Genomic DNA, 19,764 nt, shown 5'->3' with positions numbered 1-19,764 from the left:
AAGGTTTGTCCCTTTGTGTTTAGACAGTAATTCCGGCTTCACCACAAACATTTCCCTCAGTTGTTTTATTGTATCTGTTGCTTCTGTTTTTCATATGCAAAATAGAAAATTGTTCCCAACATCTGGAGGGAGCAGGATGATTTCTTGTTAACCCTTGCAGAATATTAAAATATGAAAAAACACATTAAAGTACTGAGCAACAACCTTGCTGTTGACTCATTGGACAAATGCATTATATGTCACAGCGGCACTGAAGCATACAGACCAGGAAAATTCAGCCAAGTCATGGAATTATTGTGGTGCAATTGGAGGCGATTCGGCCCATCATGTCTGCACTGGCTCTCCAAATGAGCAATTCACTTGGTGCCATTCCCCCTCCTTCTCCCCGTAACTCTGCAAAATATTCCTTTTCAGATAACAGTCTCATTCCCTTTCGAATGCCTCGATCGACACTCCCTCCACCACACTCTCAGGCAGTGCATTCCAGAAATTAACCGCTCGCAGCATGAAAACTTTGTTTGTCATGTCGCTTGTGCTTCATCTGTGCCCTCTCGTTATTGATCCTTCCACAAATCAGAACAGTTTCTCCCTGTCTACTCCATTCAGACATCTTGGGCGTGATTCTCCGACCCCGCGCCGGGTCGGAGAATGGCCGTTGGCCACCGTGAATCCCGCCCCCGCCCCCGCCGAAGTCTCCGGTACCGGAGATTGGGCGGGGGCGGGAATCGGGCCGCGCCGGTTGGCGGGACCCCCCGCTGGATTCTCCGGCCCGGATGGGCCAAAGTCCCGCCCAAAAATTGCCTGTCCCGCCGGCGTAAATCAAACCTGGTATTTACCGGCGGGGCCAGGCGGCGTGGGCGCGGGGCGATCTGACCCCGGGGGGTGCCCCCACGGTGGCCTGGCACGGGATCGGGGCCCACCGATCCGCGGGCGGGCCTGTGCCGTGGGGGCACTCTTTCCCTTCCGCCTCCGCTACGGCCTCCACCATGGCGGAGGCGGAAGAGACTCTCCCCACTGCGCATGCGCGGGAAACTGACAGCGGCCGCTGACGCTCCCGCGCATGCGCCGGGAAACTGACAGCGGCCGCTGACACTCCCGCGCATGCGTCGCATTTCCGCGCCAGCTGGCGGGGCAACAAATGCCATTTCCGCCAGCTGGCGGGGCGGAAATCCCTCCGGCGTCGGCCTAGCCCCTCAATGTTGGGGCTAGGCCGCCAAAGATGCGGAGCATTCCGCACCTTTGGGCCGGCGCGATGCCCGTCTGATTGGCGCCGTCTTTGGCGCCAGTCGGCGGACATCGCGCCATTGGGGGAGAATTTCGCCCCTTATGATTTTGAATACCTTGATTAAACCTCCTTTCAGTCTCTTCTCCAAAGAGAGCTCTTTGAAGTTGTGCCCTGCACACCAAGGTCTGGGTCATTAATATATATCAGGAAAAGGAAGGCTCCCAACACTGACCTCTCGGGAACTCCACTACAAACCTTCCTCCAGCTTGAAAAGCACCATTACCCATTATTCTCTGTTTCCTGTCACTCCATTTCATATCCACGTCGCTACTGTCCCTTTATTCTATGAGCTATAATTTTGCTCCCAAGTCTGTTTCGTGGATTCTGTCAAATCCTGGTCTGTGGTGGAAAGCCTCAGTGACTTTAGGAAAGGAGAAATGTTCATCATGAGTTTTTGCTCCTGATTGCCATCCAGTGGCATCAGTATTACATATCATTCTCAGCCTCTTGAACAATACAGCCACATTTACTGACAAAATCCCAATGTTACACCAGCACTATGTTTTCATTTTACACCAACAACTCACATTTATATAGCAATCTTCACATCCTAAAACATCCCATGACATTTCTCAGTGACAATCGGGCATATGGCAAGACAAAGAAGTCAATGTTAAAGAAGTGTCCAAAAGCTTGTTCAAAGACAAGGGACTGGATTCTCTGCCCCGCCGGGCCACATTCCTGTTTCACCCCGCCGGGGGGATGCTCCGTTTCACCCCGCCGGCTGGTCAATGGGGTTTCCCATTGTGGGGCAGCCCCACACTGTTGAGAAACCCCCGGGCTGCTGGCAGAATGGTGCATCCCGCCAGCGGAGAATCCAGCCCCTGGGTTTTAAGAAAGGCCTTAAAAGAGGAGATTGATTTGGAGAGACAAAGATGTTTAGGAGACAATCCAGAGCACAATCTGGATCACTGAATACACATTTATCAATGATAAAGCACAGGGTAGGGCGAGATCCACGAAAGGCTAGAGACAGAGAAATGGGGAGCGTGAATGAATGAAGGTTAGTGATAGAGAGGGGCAGGGGCCATGAATGGATTTAAACATGAAGGTAAGAATTAAACTAGACGTGTTCCCTGTTGAGGAGCCAATGTCGGTCAGTCATGAAAAAGAGTGATGTTGGAGTAGGATTAGACCAACAGAGTTTTGGATAAGCCAATTTTTTCAAAGAGTGGAGATGGGAGGTCAGTCAGGAGATCATCAGAATAGTCAAGTGTGGAGGTGGCAAAGCAATGGATGAGGGTTTCAGTAGCAGATTGCCTGATGTAAGGATGAAGGTGAACAATGTTGCGGAAGGGAAAGTTTGCATTCTTTGTGATGGTGAGTACATTGGGTCAAAAGCTTCCGATAGGTGCATTAGGAACTTGTGCTGTCCAAGAAATGGAGTCCGAGTATTTTAACACCAGAGGCAGTCGACTGACTGATTCCCGCCTGTTGTGCCCAGGAAGAGATAGAAAATTATGTGACCAGGAGGATGCCTGGCAGCACAGTGTAACTGTGGGGATTGATTGCCGTACCATTTCGGCAATTAGAAGTGAGGATCAGGATCGCAACAGAGATCCAACTGAGATTTCTCTCCACTACCGAGACCACCTAATTTCACCTCCGTAACGTTACTCGTTTCTGCCCCACCTGGATGACACTGTTGCTGAATCTCTTATTTAGTTTCTTCCAACTAAATATGAGGAAGACTGAAGCCATTGCCTTAAGTCCCACCATAAGTTCCATTCCCGAGCCACTGAACTGATCGCTCTTCCTGGCAACTGTGTGAGGTTGAACTAGACTGTTCATAATATTGATGTGATATTTGACTCCATGTTGAGTTTCGGACCACATTTCCACACCATTACTAAGACTACCTCCTTCACCTTGGTAACATTGCACAACTCTGTCCCTGTCTTAGATCATCTGCTGCTTGAGTATTCATCGATTAATCCGAGGCTTGACTATTCCAATGCTCTTCTGCCCATTCCCCCAATTAGTCTCAGTTATTTTTTCTAACACTCTTGCAAGTTGTCTTGAGACATTATAGGACACAGATGTGCTCAATAAATGCCACTTGCAGGCTGCCAGAATTAAAAACACAGGCTGCCTTCAAGACACATGTCCATAAATCATCCATGGATCAAAAATGTAACGGCAAAAATAAAAGAAAGAGAAAATAAAGGAATAAAGAGGGAATGTGTAGGAACAAATAGGAAGGCTCCTGCCCTTGCTTCTAATGACACCTCCAACATCCATCCCACCCACATTCACCTCCATTTAGGGATCTATGGTCAATCCCTCATGCAGGCCTCACTGTACTATCAGTAGTGACCACCACTCCTGGTAGCACTGCCAGTACTGTGGAGTTGCCAGCATGGAGTGACCAGCAGCTCTTGGAGGTGGGCGTTTTGCTCACCTGGAGTTCAGTCAGATGGGAGACCAGGCATTGCCCAAGTATGAGCCTGACCGAAACTGGAGTTTAGTCAGATTGGAGACCAGGCATTGCCCAAGTACGTACCTGACTGAAACTAAATAACATCAAAAAAAAGCAACACAGGTCTCCTACCAGTTCCTAACCAACAGGTGAGACCCCAAATACCAGCCAAAGTGTGCATTTGTTTCAGTGAGCTAGCATATGTGTCCTTAGCAAATCTAATTGTAACCCTTGATTTGATTCCAGCCTAATACTCACACCCATGTATGAATTGTTCTGTATATAAACCAGCAAAGCCTTGTAATTAGACTACAGCTTGTAAATCACTCCCAATATCCATCATTTAATGTGTAAGCTGGGGAACTATATAATTATATCCCAGCCAGTAATTTGCTCCGGGGTACACATTGTTCGTTGTATACTCACTAATGGAAGCATTAGAATTGTGTTTTTTTCTACTCATTGTTGTGAACGGTTACTGTTTCTAGGTTTCTCCAGAGTTTCAGCATGAAGTGTTAATGAGTCTGATGCAGACGGACAGTGATGTTGTTCACTATCTCTTACGCAGAAAGCTTAAATACCAATCGTAAGTAATGCTGAAGAGTGAAATGATCATCTTTTTATTTTAGACATGCGGAAAGCAGCGAAAGCTTTGGTCAAGAGCATTGTTATTAGTGTACTGTGCCACAAGTTGGCAGTAGAATCACAGAATTCCTATTGTGCAGAAGGAGGCCATTTGGCCCATCGAGTCTGCACCGATCCTATGTACGAGCACCATGAACCAGCACCCCCCCCCCCCCCCCCCCCCCCCAGCCCTATCCTGTAACCTCAACTAACCTTTAGACACACAGGGGCAATTTAGCATGTCCAATCCACCTAACCTGCACATCTTTGGACTGTGGTAGGGAACCAGAGCACCCGAAGGAAACCCACACAGATACAGGGGGAATGTGCAAACTCCACATAGATATTTACCCAAGGTCAGAATCAAAGCCTGGTCTCTGGCACTGTGAGGCAGCAGTCCTATCCACTGTGCCACCATGCCACTCCACAGTTGCATTCATACCTATAATTAGCTTTCCAATCTCCTTAGGTGGCCATTGTGTTCAAATGTCGAACTTTATGGTAGTTTTTTTTCCAATTCCTGAATACTCTTGTGACTGTCAGTTATCTCAATACATAGACTCACAAATAGTGGTTGAGGCACTTGTTTCACTTGAAATAAGATTTCATTCTGCCCTGATTCCTTTGAAACTAAATAAACATGGCCCAAATTCTCCGGCCGTTGGGATTCTCTGTTCCTTGGACAGCGCACCCCTGCCCATGGGTATCCCAGCAGCATGGGGTGGCTTCATTGGGAAATCCCATTGGCAAGCGGGGGAGGGGGGGGGGGGTGGAGAGAACCTCGCTGCCAGCAAACAACGCATTGCCGAAAAACACGCTGCTGGGGGATCGGATAATCCCGCCCATGCAGTCAGAAATATTCCAGAGATCACAGCACATTGCTACAGAAAGAAAAATAAATATTGTTTTGGTGAGAGGAGGGAGGTCTTCACATAATAATCTTTTGAAACAAATTGATTAGAAACTAGCTATGCTTGCTCTGTCATAGATGGTGTGGCCAGCAATGGTCTCTCAAATAATCCAACATTCCTTAATTTTTGTACAGGGGTTCAGATGAAGAAAATGAAGCATATGTGATGGCAGAACACCATTGCACAAAGTCGACATGTGACTCCTGCAGCTCCACAAGTGGTGATCTCACACCAATGACCATTTCACCCAGTTTCTGTGAAAGTCTATCTGTGAAGGATAAGAGCGTGAGCCCGGGGTCAGAGTTGTTTAAAGTATCAGAAGCACTGGCATTCTTTGGGCAGCATAGAAAGGCCTTTGCCACCCAATCTCTAAAAGGTGAGGGAAATGGTTCATTCTTTGAGTTGTAATGAAAATGAATCATAAATTAGTCGAAAATAATGCAGAAAGAGTGGTCGCGTGGGGCTGCACTTCTGCAGGACATCCATTGCACTGCAGGACATATGACGAGCTGTCATTAAAGTTTGGGCGGGAGATGGCGGTGGTGAGAGGGGTGAAAACATCCCAAGGAATTTTTTCAACATGTCTACAAAAGGCCCTGCGTGAGCAATAGGCAGGTTTGCTGCTGTTGGAGTGTCAGTAAAGAGGGTGAGGTGGCCACTGCTAAACACCCTTCCTCTGGTGGCTAGAACTTATGAATACATGTCTTTGGCTAGACTGGCAACACTTTGTGGAGGTCTTATGGCACAGTAGTAGCGTATATACACCTGGGCCAGAAGCTTCAGGTTCTAATCCCACTTCAGGACTTGAAGGCCACGGAAGTTGTGTTCATAAAGTGGCCCAACAGGCTGTTTATCAGCCTGTAAATCTTTCCAGTTTGCCAGGTGGCGAGAGCGGTAAAGTATCCTGCTCAGCCATACTACAGAAGGCAACAGCAACTACTGCACTATTTTCCAAGCATAATATTGGAGCAATCTGATGGCAGTCCGAGGCTGATAACACCCTCCCAGGACCAGAAGGAGGAGGAGGAGGTGGAGGTAGCACTTTGGTGAATGTGTGGAGAAATTGCTGCCCCACACATCCTGGAGGTCAGTTTTGAAATCTCCATTGACCTAAGTATTCTTAATTTCTGAAAATTGCTTATTACCAGCCTTTCCCAAGATCCTCACCTGTTCCTTCTGGGCGGCGTGGTAGCACAGTTGCTTCACAGCTCCAGGATCCCAGGTTCGATTCTCGGCTTGGGTCACTGTCTGTGCGGAGTCTGCACGTTCTCCCCGTGTATGCGTGGGTTTCCTCCGGGTGCTCCGGTTTCCTCCCACATTCCAAAGATGTGCAGGTTAGGTGGATTGGCCATGCTAAATTGCCCTTAGGTTAGGTAGGGTTGCTGGGTTATGGGGAAAGCGTGGAGGTGTGGGCTTAAATAGGGTGCTCTTTCCAAGAGCCGGTGCAGACTCGATGGGCCAAATGGCCTCCTTCTGCACTGCAAATTCTATGATTCCATGATCACGTCCCCATGCACCACTGCTCTCCCTCTCATCGCTTCTTATGCCAGGCTTTTCCTCGCTCCCTCTTACAGTGTTTGGTTGATTGTTCTCGTCACTGAGAACCCAAATCTTCCTTCCCACTGCAGTATCTTAGCACTTCCATTACTCTCTCAATTCCACATAATTTCAATTCCAATTTCAACATTTTGGTTCTCCTCTTTTTAAGGCAACTGCAGTTCACTATCCCGGGGTTCTCACAGACTCCTGGACACAGCCAGTAATGCACTCCATCAGTCCCAATCCTAATGTTATCTGAGAATTAATACCTCAGTGTCATATTTCTAATATTCCCACAACCTGGAGCTATCTAACTACCACTGTCATACCCTTCCTGACAGATTTTGAAACCTTCTCCAAAATAGCCTCATAACCTAACACCACTATTCCATTACTCTGCCATCTCAGAACCACTACCAATCACACCCACCACTCGCAGTCCCTGCCAATCTACTCCCACTGCTCACATAGACCATGACCTGTCCTCCACCTAAACCATTGTTGCGATAAGAAGCCCCACTGCCACATCTATACATCTTTTTGCACATTCCCCCACTACTCCCAAATAGCAAGAACCCTTCTTCTCTTTCCTTTCCAAAAGCTGTTATGTAGTCCAGTGTCTAAGCTAATGACTTCCAAGATCAGAGGGCGACAAGGAGATTATCCTGGACGTAGGGAACAAAGAACAGCATTCTCTTTTAATGGACAACTGCTAAATTCCAATATAAAACCTTGATTCAGTAAACAGTTCACAGATTTGCATGGTAATCCAGCAGTGTTTGACCCATAGGTCACATTCTGCGATGCTAAAAGTTTGTACCTCCCCATCACTCACCCCATTGTCAGACAATATAAACACAGGGTGGAATTTACTGCCCTCCCACATGATAAATTTGGAGGTGGGGGCCATTGAATTGGGCAGGAGGATGGTGGATGGTGACCCTATCATCTTCCTGTCTCTGCTTTGATTAAACCCAGGGTGGGAAAGCTTTCCTGCATTATTGTCAATTGAGGCCCTTTAGTGGCATTTAATACCCACTTAAAGGCTTCATCCGCCACTGCTGGTATTTAACCAACGGTGTGCGGCTCGCCATACAGGAAGCCCAAAAAGCAAACCCTGTCATTTTTGTTCAGAGAAATCAATGATGCATTTACTACAGAGTTGTACTCCGCCATCGTGCTAAGCATCTGGAGCTCTGCTTTCAATTTGCCACAGGTGGTAGTTTAAACAATAATGTCAGCATCACAAAATGTGGCCTAAAGATAAAATGTTGATGGATTACCATGGAAATCTGTGAGCTGTTTACTGAATCAAGGCTGTTTATTAGAATTTGGCAACTGTCCATTAAAAGCAGAATGCTGCTCTTTTTTTCCAATTTAAGGGGAATATCCTTGTCTCTCTATGATCCTAATGGTCACAGGCTTATAAATTGGACGACATAACACCTTTTTTGGAGCAGGAAGTGTTGCCAGCTGCAAGTTAAGCTTGTGGAGGAAATAAAATTGTACGGTGCCAACATCTAAAACAGGCATCTAGGTCTTTACATGTGCTCATTGGCATACTGCCACCACTCCCCATCCCTCTGTTTTTATTAAACCAACCATCCCCCTGTAAAGATGCACTTTCAGAGACTCCATTTGGAAAAAAAGGATTTATTGATAAGAATTGTTCAGCAGCCTGATGGCTGAACCCCGCTCCCTACATATCTCCTGCCTCAGAGACCTCCACCCCTGGGGTGATTACACACTCTGAGTCCCACTTGCTCACCCAAGACAGCTGACCCTTTTCTGTGTGTTGCTCTTGAAGGGACAGTCACCATATCCCTCTCTCTTTAACTCCTTTATACAATCTTCAATAACTAATTTACCCAGTCCTACATTCCAACTAAACATTACATACATGTATTGGACAATTCTTTGAGGGGGTTTTCTTGTCGAGTGGCGTAATTCTGTAGTCTGAAATAATTCCACAGGATTGACATTAACAGGAACTGCGACAGGAACAGGAACCCACCTGGCACAGGTAGTTCATTACTACTTGCTTCCACAGGGACATCAGTTATGTCTATAACAGGTCAATCAGGTACTTTGGTACTGACAAGTTTGAAAACATTTCTTGATGGCAACACTGACTGCTGGAGCATCTCTCTATTCTTCAAGTGATCCACATGTTTACAAACGATCTGTCCCTCCATGTTTACTTGGGGCCAGTTCTTGGAGGCAATAATAATTCTGGGGATGTAACTTGATCCATTACCGAAATTTCATATTATGTACTGAATATGGGTTTATTATTGTTGCTGTGGTGATGGCTCATTGTTAAGATCTTGAGGCTTGCGTTTAAACATAAACACATTTATTGGTAAATTTTAACCATGTACACTTCCAAATATGGTCGTGCCATTTATTTCACAAAGGGCAGTATTCTCCGTTCGGCCGGCAGCATACCCATGCCCGTGGGTTTCCCGGCGGCGTGGGTGGTCGTAAAGGGAAATCCTGTCAGCAGGTGGCAGGAACAGAGAATTCCGCTGATGACGGGGGGCCCGCCGCCGAGAAACTCGCGGCTGAAAGGCCGGAGAATCCTGCCCTCAGTCTGCCACGTGTGAAGGAATGGTTGTAGTACCCTGTTTCTGGTACTGAGGTCATGTGATAAAGTTTCTTCTCTTTTCATATTTCAATTCAGCATCTTTTCCATCGACCATTTTATCATATTGGTTCCTGTGCTTTTCTATTAGCGTGACCCTTTCAGCAACCTGGTTCCGGCACATAACTTGGGTTCCTTTCTCTGTCTGAATTGCTGATTCTACTGCCGATTTCAATGTTTTTACCTCTTCAATTAATTTCTCATTGCCAAACTTCCCTTCTCCAAGCTCTTATTCTTCTGATTCAATTCTTCACTGGACTTTGTAAGGATCCTTCTGCTTAAACTCTGTTTGTTTCCTCTTTTTCCCGTTCTTCTATTTTTTGCTACTACAATTTTGATCCATGGATGATTAATGGACCTGGGACTTTAATGCAACCTTTGTCTTTCATTCAAGCAGGAGAGTTCAGTGATGACTCAGTTTGACTGACTTGGCTGGCAGCCAACGTACTTGCTCGAAATGCTGGGCTTTGCCGGTAACCGGTAGAGATTGGTTCTGGTCCTACTGACATGTTTCCTTGAGTCACCAGACTGGTTTTCTTGTTTTCACTTTCAATTCTGGAATCTGGATGCAGGAATCTGACCAATTCGTTCCAGGAATGACCAGCTAATTTTCGCCAAAAGGTCAGAGAACCTGATAACTCTCACCCCAGTAAAGGCAGAATCCAGAATCTGATAACATCCTCTCTGCAGCAAAAAGGCGGAGGCGAAGCAGAGTCTAGAATATGATAGTTCTCTCTGCAAGAAAGAGGCTGCTGAGTAGCCAGAGACCTCTACTGGAAAATCTGTGTTTAAGGTATATTGCTGAGCTGCAAAGAAGAATATTAAAAGCTGTAGACCAGCTACTTTAAACCATGCTCATAGTGTGAAGAGAGTGCAATGAAGAATTCATCACCTGAAGCAAGGACTCTTACATTTTCACCTTAACCCTTATTATTTTTCACACTTTCCCTTCCCCTCTGTGTTTGTCTGTCTTGTATGTGTGGATAGAGGGTGAGGGGCAGCTAAGGGGAATTAGGTATTTGTTCCCATTAACTAGTTGTTTTACTGCATATTTTATATTTGTTCTGGTTATAAATAAACAGTGATTGTGTTTAAACTTACAAACCTGGTGACTGTAATTATTGGACAGCCAAGGACCAAATATCTTGGACGTGATTCTCCGACCCCCCGCTGGGCCGGAGAATCGCCGGGGGGGGGGCGGCGTGAATCCCGTCTCGCCGCCCCGACGCCAGCTGCTGAATTCTCCGACGCGGGTTTTTTGCCCTTCAATTTGGTAATTTCATGTCTTTTGTTGCCCTGTTTCTGGGGTCTTGCATTGCCCTCCGTCTGGCATCTTGCATTGCCTTATTTCTGGGGTCTTTTATTGCCCTACTGGGGTTTTTCCTTGCCCTTCTTCTGGGGTCTTTCCTTGCCCTCCTTCTGGGTTGCCCTCCCTCTGAGGTCTTCAATTGCCCTATTTCTAGGGTCTTTCATTGCCTCGTGGGGTCTTTCCTTTCCCTTCATCTGGCATCTTTCATTACCCTCTTTCTGGGGTCTTCTATTGCCTCTGTCCTGAGGTCTACCGTTGCCTCTTCCTTGAGGTCTTCATTGCTTCTGGACCTTTTTGGAGTGTTGCCCTCTATCCTCCCACAAGTCCTGAAAGACGTGCTTGTTAGGTGATTTGGACATTCTGAATTCCCCCTCTGTGAACTCGAACAGGCGCTGGAGTGTGGCGACTAGGGGATTTTCACAGTAACTTCATTGTAGTGGTTAATGTAAGCCTACTTGTGACACTAATAAAGATTATTATTATAAGTGCATCTTTACATTTAACAATGAGGATAAATTAATCTGACATTGCATCTGGCCCAACACCTGTGAGTATCCTGTTTTAATGGAGATCTGTAAAGAAAATTCACCAGAATACCTCCCTTTGCGCGAGTAGGCCCATTTGAGATATTGAGATATTGCCAGACCTTGGCAAAGAAAAAGAAAACTCCGGTGATCACTGACATGACCTTCCTTCAGTAAAAGGGGAGGTTTTGAACATTCAAAAAAAGAGCAACCATGTTTGTGCCAAAAGTCCTGAAGCATGGGAAAACACAGAGAGAAAGCCAACAGCTGCTGACAGCTGAGTGGGAACAAAAAGAATGACAGTCTCAAAGCGGGAATATCCTAAAGTGGGAATGTATTTAAAGTGGCAATACATTTAAAGCAGAAACCACAAGAAAAAAAACAAACAGCAATGGACAACAAAATTGGAGAAGACCCCAGATAGAGGAAACCCAAGCAGACATGGGGACAAGGTGCAGAATCCGCACAGACAATGACGGAAGCGTGAATCGAATCCGGGACCTGGCGCTGTGAAGCAACAGTGCTAATCAGTAAACACAAAAAGGATTTATTGATCAGAATTGTTCAGCAGCCTCATGGCTGAAGCTTGCTCCCTACATGTCTCCTGCCAAAGAGAGCTCCACACTCTGAATCCCAATTGGTCTCCCAAACCAGGTTTTCTGCTCTTTTGCCCTTAAAGGGGAAATCACCACCCCCACAACCTTGCCACCCACAGGTCTTTACTTACCTGAGGGCTTCTGCAACATCAGTTAACTCTTCTTCAGCTGGCTGTTGGCAAAACAACAGCTCGATAAAAATGAAGCTCTTCGGGCCTTGTCATTCAGGTATCGGGATTGGACTCTGCACCCTTGCTGCTCAAAATGAGCACACAAAATTTCTACCATGCTTTTTCTGTAGTAATAATTATCATTGACTTTAGAGACACACCCACTTAAAAATAATTGAAGGGTATATATAACTCAAGGATTTGGAGCTGGGAGGAGAGAGGACAAAAAAAAAATCCATTTGAATTCTCCTTCTCAGTGATTGTACCTATGAGGGGAAGTAGCATAATCCGTCATGCAATATTGCTTGTGCATTATCTCATCACTGTGACTGCGGTACATTATCATTATCCTCAACCTCTTTGCAAGTTCTAATATGGTGGACCACACAATTCTCAATCAAAGCCTTTCCTAATAATTACGAGTGACATTTTCATCCTTGAGTCAGGAGCCTTTGTTGTCAGGGAAAAAGTTCAGAGGCAGCCACAGAGGGTTCTGGCTGCAGAGGCATGGACTATTTAAAAGGTCCGCCTTGGTGTGGGAGTTTGTGCCAGTTATAATAAAAGCAGAAAGGACCTCACCTCTCATTACCCCCTCATCCTCCACAAACTCCCCATGCTCCATCCATGCCACTTCATGCCCCCATAACCTCCAAAGGCTCTCCTGCCTCTGATGCAAAGGTGTGTCCCCAAACAACCCCTATGGGTCCCTCATGATCCCCATGCCAAAGTATGCCTCCTCAACCAAACTCCACGGTCCCCTATACTTCCCATGACAAACTGTGACACTTCCATGCCCATTCACCTACAGTATAGAACCAATAAACCCTGAAATGGCAGGCGGATGTGTAAAAATAGCATTAAAGTACCTGTCATGCATTGATAGCTTTCCATTTTATTTTTAAAAGTTCGAACTTCGAACCAGTAAAAGTGTCAATCATCTAGACCTTTTGAAGCATCAAAAGCTGAAATTGCAATCATTTGAAACCTATTTATCTTGTGCAACTAAACATTGTGAAATGGACAACATAGATCAGAGAGCCAGAGCTGTCAATCAAGCAATGATTTTCCTGGGGCTCAGGTATTTCAGTATTCTAATGGATAACTGAGCTCTTATCCAATAATAGATCCGTCCATCATCTCTCTTGACCCCTCCACTGTCTCTGTGTTATCAGGCTGCCTATTTGACTTCAAATGGTGGATGAGCCATAATATCCTCTTCAAGCTCTAGCCATTGTTTTCAGCTTCTACCACAAATTTATATGAATGTGCAAGTCATGTTGGTCCAATGAGACTTGTATCAGATGGTGAGGGAAGCAACAAGATTTTATAGCATCAAGGTAGTAATACTGAATATGACTTGGATTGCACCACCATTTCTTCATCATTGGTAGGTCAATACTGTGGAATTCCTTACCTTACACCATTGTGGCAGTATTGTTACCACAAGGACTTCATACATTCAAGGAAAAGATCTGTCACCTATTGAGGGCATCGAGAGGTGAGCAATAAATACGTATTGCCAGCATTATGCGCATTCCATGAATAAAAAGGGCCTTAGTTGCCAAATTAAGAAATCCTCCTGTCAAGATTTACCAATTAAACTAGCTCAAACCACCATTAGCAACAGCTGAGCACACCCTCCATCATTAGCAGCTCTGCACAATTGCAAAGACATTGGGCGGGATTCTCCACTCCCACGCCGAAGTGGCCGCGCCGTTGTGAACGCCGTTGAGGTTCACGACGGCGCGGAACGGCCCTGGTCCCGACCGATTCAGGCCCTGACAATGGGCCAGTATCGGGGCCGCGCCATCTACCTGCGCCAGGCCTTGTCGCCCGCGTAAAAGCGGCGCCGCATAGATGACGTGGCCAATGCCGCATAACGGACGTCATCCGCGCATGCGCGGGTTGGCCAGCGCCAACCCGCGAATGCGTGGTTGCCGTCCTGTCCAAATCCGCCCCGCAAGAAGATGGGGGACGGATCTTGCGGGGCCGCGGAAGGAAGGAGGTCCTCCTTCAGAGAGGACGGCCCGACGATCAGTGGGCACCGATCGTGGGCCACCCCACATTGCAGGTGAAGCCTGGTGCAGGATCCCCCCTCGCCCCCCCACAGGCCGCCCCCCCCCCAGCTTTCACGCACCGCCCACGATTGCAGCGACCAGGTGTGAACGGCGCCGGGGGGAACCCGCCGTTTTGGCCTGGCCGCTCGGCCCACCAGGTCCTCAGAATCGTGGGGGTGCCGGAGAATCGCCATTTTGGGTGTCTCCGGCGATTCTCCGGCCTGCGAAACTCGACCGGGCCGTTCCCGCCGCTTGGGAGATTCACGGGAGGGCGTCCCCGGAAATGTTGGCGGCCCAGGCGATTCTCCCAACCGGCGTGGGAGTAGAGAATCACGCCCATTCTCATTGTACAAATTCTGTGCAAAACATGTATTGAATACTTCAGTGAATGGCTCTGTGTACTTTGTCACAATTCCCCTCTGTTTTTGCTGCAGGAGTATGCTCAGTCAAGTTCAGTGTTGTTGTGGTTGACTGGTGCTTCCTGATTTTTGCCACTCTGTAATGCCTAATTCCAGCTCAATTTTGCTCATCTGTAGTGGTCTTTCCACTGCTACTTCAGTTGTTTTAATAGGCTGGATTTTCTGCTGGGCTCAGGAAAACCTGACCTGCAGCCACTTGAACATTCTGAATTGCATATCGATCCATAAGTGACTTTGCCTGGAATTTTTATCTTTTTACCTTTAGAAGTACATACTGTGAATTCCATGAGACGTGTAGGTGCTGCAGCTGGCTTGTTAGAAGGCCCGTCTACGTTGTCCAATATAGCAGGCCAGCCCCAACACCATTAAGCCTTATAACACTTATCACACACATACTCTGACTATACAATTGTATACGCCGCAAATAAAACCACCGAAGTAACAATAGCAAAAACATAACACAGAAATGACCATGGTAACAGAAATACATATCTTACATCTTATGACTCACTCTAGACACTATGCAGTTAAACTATACACTTGTGCCATTCAGCCTGTGTGGTCTATATTAGTGGATCATGCCCGGCATGGTAACTTCATGGCTTAAAGAAACAAAAAGAATCCTCTCGGTGTCATCTGTGCGGGGCAGATAGTCCCAGTGCACTAGCACAAGGTTATCCGAGGATGGTAGGTCTCGTCTGGAGGACTTGTCTTTCTTTTGGGGCGTGCTTCTAGAGAGTTACTCATGCATGTCCTGGTCAGGTGTGCTCCTGAATTTGGCTGAGCCCTGTACATGAGGATGTGGAATTCACACTATGTAGTGCCTCGATCCATAGGCCTCTCCCTATCTCCATGCCTAGTTCCTCCTTCCACATTTCTTGTGTGTCATCACATCGGGGCCCTTATCTCTTCTCACATTCGTCTGTTGACAAATTTACCGTCACCTAACCTGTCCATCACTAACAGTCTGTCCAGTAGGGTGTGCCCGGATAATTGGGGGGAACATTGCGGTCTCATGCGGAGGAAATCCTGCAGTTGTAAGTATTGGAGCTTGTTCCCTTACGGTAGCTGGAGCTTCTCTGTTAGTTCCTCCATGGATGCTATTCTACCGTCTACGTACACGTCCCTTATTGCCAGCACCCCATCATTATTTCTCCACGGTTTGGCGGCATCTATTTTCCCTGGGATGAATCTATGGTTTCTGCAGGTGGGGGCCGCAGCAGACATGTCACAAGTTTGAATGGTGTCTGAGCTAGTTCCAGGTCCTTAGCTTGGCTATCAACACTGATCTCCTCCTGTACTTGGCAGGGGGGAGTGAGGCAGTGGCATGTGCTCGGAGGGATGTTCCAATCCAGGAGGTCTCCTCCTCTGCAGCCATTCTGCCTCTGGTTCTGCCAGCCACCCCCCACTCTTTCTGCATTTGTTGCCCAGTGATAGAATAGAAGGTTCGGCAGAGCCAAGCCCCACATGCTCCGCCTTCTCTGTAGGATGCTTTTGCGGATCCTATGGTTCTTACCAGCCCACACAAATGCCATGATTACCTTAAAGACCTTGGCGAAGAAGGCTTTGGGGATAAAGATCGGGAGAGATCTGAATAGGAAGAAGAACCTTGATTGCACTTTCATTTTTATTGTCTGAAGCTTCCTGCTAGGGAGGGCGGGAGCATGTTCCACCTCCTCAGGTCTTCCTTTACCTCCTCCACTAGGCTAGACAGGTGCCACTTATGGACTATCTGGATCCCCAGTTATCGGAACTTGTTTTGGGCTGTTCCCATTTCTGCTTCTCCCCACTGGGGCTTCACCAGGAAGATTCCATTCTTGCTCAGGTTAAGATTGTGTCCCAAGAAAGCTCCGAACTCCCTCAGGAGTTTCATTTATCTTTCCCTTGGTGGCTGGGGGTTTGGAACATAGAGGAGCAGGTCATCCACATAGAGTGAGACTCTGTGCTTTCTGCCCTCTCTCTGTGTGCCTCTCCACCCCTTTGCTGAACTGAGCATGATAGTCAGTGGCTTGAATGGCAGGGTGAACAGCAGCGGGGACAATGGGCATTCCTGCCTTGTGCTTCTGTGCAGCCAAAAGGATCCCGTGTTGGTGGTGTTCATCAATACGCTCGCCATGGGAACACTGTATTAGAGTTTCTCCTATGAGGTGAACTTTGGCCCAAACCCAAACTGTGCCAGTACCTCCACGAGGTACCTCCATTTGACTCTTTCGAAAGCCTTCTCTGCGTCCAGGGATGTGATCACTTCTGGTGTCTCCTCCACGGGTGAGGTCATGATCACATTCAGTAGGCGTCTAATGTTCGTCATTAGTCGTCTACCTTTGACAAACCCCGTCTGATCTTCTGCGATTACTTTTGGCAAGCAACTCTCCAGTCACCTCGCCGGACCCTTTGCCAGGACTTTGGCGCCAGTGTTCAGCAGCGAAATGGGTCTGTAAGACCCACACTCCCTTGGGTCCTTGTCCTTTTTAGGAATCAATGATATTGAAGCCTGTGCCAACATGGGCAGCAAGACCTCCCTTGACAGCAAGTTGTTGAACATCTCCCACAGGTACGGTGCTAGTGCTGATGGGAACTTCTTATTTGGCAGCAAAGTAGCACAGTGGTTAGCACTGTTCCTTCACAGTGCCAGAGTCCCAGATTCGATTCCCAGCTTGGGTCACTGTCTGTATGGAGTCTGCACATTCTCCCAGTGCCTGTGTGGGTTTCCTCCGGGTGCTCCGGTTTCCTCCCATAAGCCCTGAAAGACATGCTTGTCCGGTGAATTGGACATTCTGAATTCTCCCTTAGTGTACCCGAACAGATGCCAGAATGTGGCGACTAGGGGCGTTTCACCTTAACTTCATTGCAGTAACTAAAGTAAGCCTACGTGTGACACTAATAAAGATCATTATTATTAGAAGTCCACCGGGAACCCATCTCGTCCCGGTGCCTTCCCTGACTACATGGACTGCACTCCATGACCTCCTCCAGTCCTAACAGCGCTTCCAGTCTTCTTTTCCACCCCACTGTTGGTATGTCCAGCCCGCCCAGGAACTGTTTCATCTTCGAGCCCCTGGGATGTACAGTTCCTGGTAAAAGTTGCGAAGACCCTGTTGATTTCATCTGGCGCTGTGACCCTCCTACCATCCCTCACCTGTGCTATCTCCCTCATGGCTGCCTGCTTCCTCAGTTGGTGTACCAGTAAGCAGCTGGCTTTGTCTCCATGCTCATAAAAGGTCCCTTGTGTCTGGCAGAGCTGGTTCACTGCTTCTCCCGTGGAGAGCAGGTTAAATTTCAATTGTAGTTTTTTGCTCTCTGCGAACACGTCCAATATGGAATTGATCAGCTGTTACCTGGCACCCTTTCGTTCCTGTCCCTGAGGATCCTATACACTATTATTTCCCCCCTTATCACTGCCTTCAGTGCCTCCCAGAATGTGGAGGGTGAGACCTCCCTATTTTGATTGCAGGTTACATTCCCGTCGATGGCTCGTGACTTATTTTTGCAGAACGCGTTGTTGGCCAGAAGGGTTGTGTCCAGCCTCCATGAGGGGTGTTGGGCTGACCTGTCTTCAACCTCAACAACATGTAGTGTGGCACATGGTCAGAGATTACTATCGCGGAGCATTCCAACCCAACCATCCCTGGAAGCACCGACTTACCCACGACAAAGAGCTCGATGTTGGAGTAGGCTTTGTGGACACAGGAGAAGAAGGAGAACTCCTTTTCCCTCAGGTGGTTGACCTTCCATGGGTCCACCGCCACCACCTGCTCCATGAAGGTGTTTAATTCTCTTGCCATTCCTGATTTTGCCCCGGATTTGGGGCTGGGCCTGTCTGCCTCTGGGTTCTGCATACAGTTGAAGTCTCCCCTTATGCTTAGTTGTTGGGAGTCGAGGTCAGCGACCTCTGCAGTGGTTTCTTTAATGAATTCGGCGGCGTCCCAGTTTGGGGCGTATATATTTACAAGTACCACAGGGACCCCCTCTACGGTCCCGCTAACCATTATGTATCTTCCTACTGGGTGTGTCATCTTGTTCAGTGATTTAAAGGCTGTCCATTTGTTAAACAGTATGGCCAACCCCATTGCCCTTGTGTCGAGGCACGCCTTAGATGTCTGTCCCATCCAGCTTTTCCTGATCCTCAGCCGGTCCTGCTCTCATGAATGCGTCTCCTGAAGAAAGACTACATTGACCCTGAAGCTTTTGAGATGGGTGAAGATTCTTCATCTTTTCACTGGTCCGTTAAGAGTCCCCTCACATTTCTGATGGGGATTTCTGTCCACCCACTCCTGTAGGGTCAGCCATAACATACCTCGTGGATGTACCCCTCCCTGGCAGGGTTTCCCTTTGTTCATGGGCCATCCAAGATGGCCTTCATCACCTTCCTCTTTCCAACCATTCAGAATGTTCCCAACTTCTCAGCAGCCAATGGTCATGACAATTCCAGGGGTGTGCACTTTTTCATGGCCTGCAAAACCCACAACAACAGAAGGAAGTTGAATTTTTTTGGGAACTCGCAATGGGGATCCTGACCTCGGAAGAGGTGTGTGTGCATTTTGCACGCAAGGCCTTCCTGACCTACCAAAAGGTCACAGGCAAATGGGCGGGGAAGGCACAGGAAAATTGCTTTTCCAGGAAAAACCCGAGTTCAGCATTTCACAATTGAATTCACACCTCGACAAGGAAATGAAAATCCAGCCCAATGTCTTTTACTTCCAATTGATAGTTGTAGCGCACAAAGACTCCGAGAGACGAATAGAGTGAAGTCGATGAGGCTTTATTAAGCGTGACTGTTTCCCCCTCAGTTCGGTAGTAGACTGCCTGCGGGGGAGGACTCCAGGTACTTATACTCTGCCTTCAGGGCGGAGCTAGAGGTCAACGTCCAAACAGGACCCGGGATCTGTCAGCCAATGATATCATGGCTTCACAGTCCCACATGACCCCTAATGCATACTACCACATTCACCCCTCGTTAAAAATGAACCCGGCGGGGTGATGCTTCGCATGGTGGTAAGGGTTTACAAGGCTGGTCCTGGGAGGAAAACTTTCACATGTTATAACAGTATGTACAAGGTTTTTTTTTGTTTCAAACTATTTACAGTAATCGTCAAGAAAAGACAAAATGTTCTTGTTAAAAGTCCACAAAGTCCACATTGCACTGTTAGATCGACGCCACGAGTCGGTCGGGCGGTCTGGTCGTCCGTGTCGATCGCCTCGGCCCCGGTGGTGGTGGTGGTGCTTGTTTCGGTGTTGTCTTCTCCGGGAGCCTTACGGTTTCAGCTTGG

The 19,764-nt window shown here is 47.5% G+C and overlaps 1 protein-coding gene across 4 annotated transcripts in view; it reads left to right on the top strand.

The window, feature by feature from the left end:
* arhgap36 (Rho GTPase activating protein 36) overlaps positions 1-19,764 on the top strand; it is a 357,338-nt gene that overhangs the window by 313,721 nt on the left and 23,853 nt on the right. For 3 of the 4 annotated variants that reach the window (XM_072505419.1, XM_072505420.1, XM_072505421.1), the window contains exons 10-11: positions 4,193-4,290; positions 5,374-5,615. In XM_072505419.1, the coding sequence (XP_072361520.1) occupies positions 4,193-4,290; positions 5,374-5,615 (340 nt within the window). Of the gene's footprint in view, positions 1-4,192; positions 4,291-5,373; positions 5,616-9,819; positions 10,527-19,764 lie in introns of those variants that run through there. The other variant, XM_072505422.1, reaches the window with a different exon arrangement.

The sequence above is a fragment of the Scyliorhinus torazame genome, chromosome 5 (assembly GCF_047496885.1).
Source record: "Scyliorhinus torazame isolate Kashiwa2021f chromosome 5, sScyTor2.1, whole genome shotgun sequence".
NCBI lineage: Eukaryota > Metazoa > Chordata > Chondrichthyes > Carcharhiniformes > Scyliorhinidae > Scyliorhinus > Scyliorhinus torazame.
Note: the sequence above shows the minus strand (reverse complement) of the source record. Positions and strands in the feature narration are given on the sequence as shown.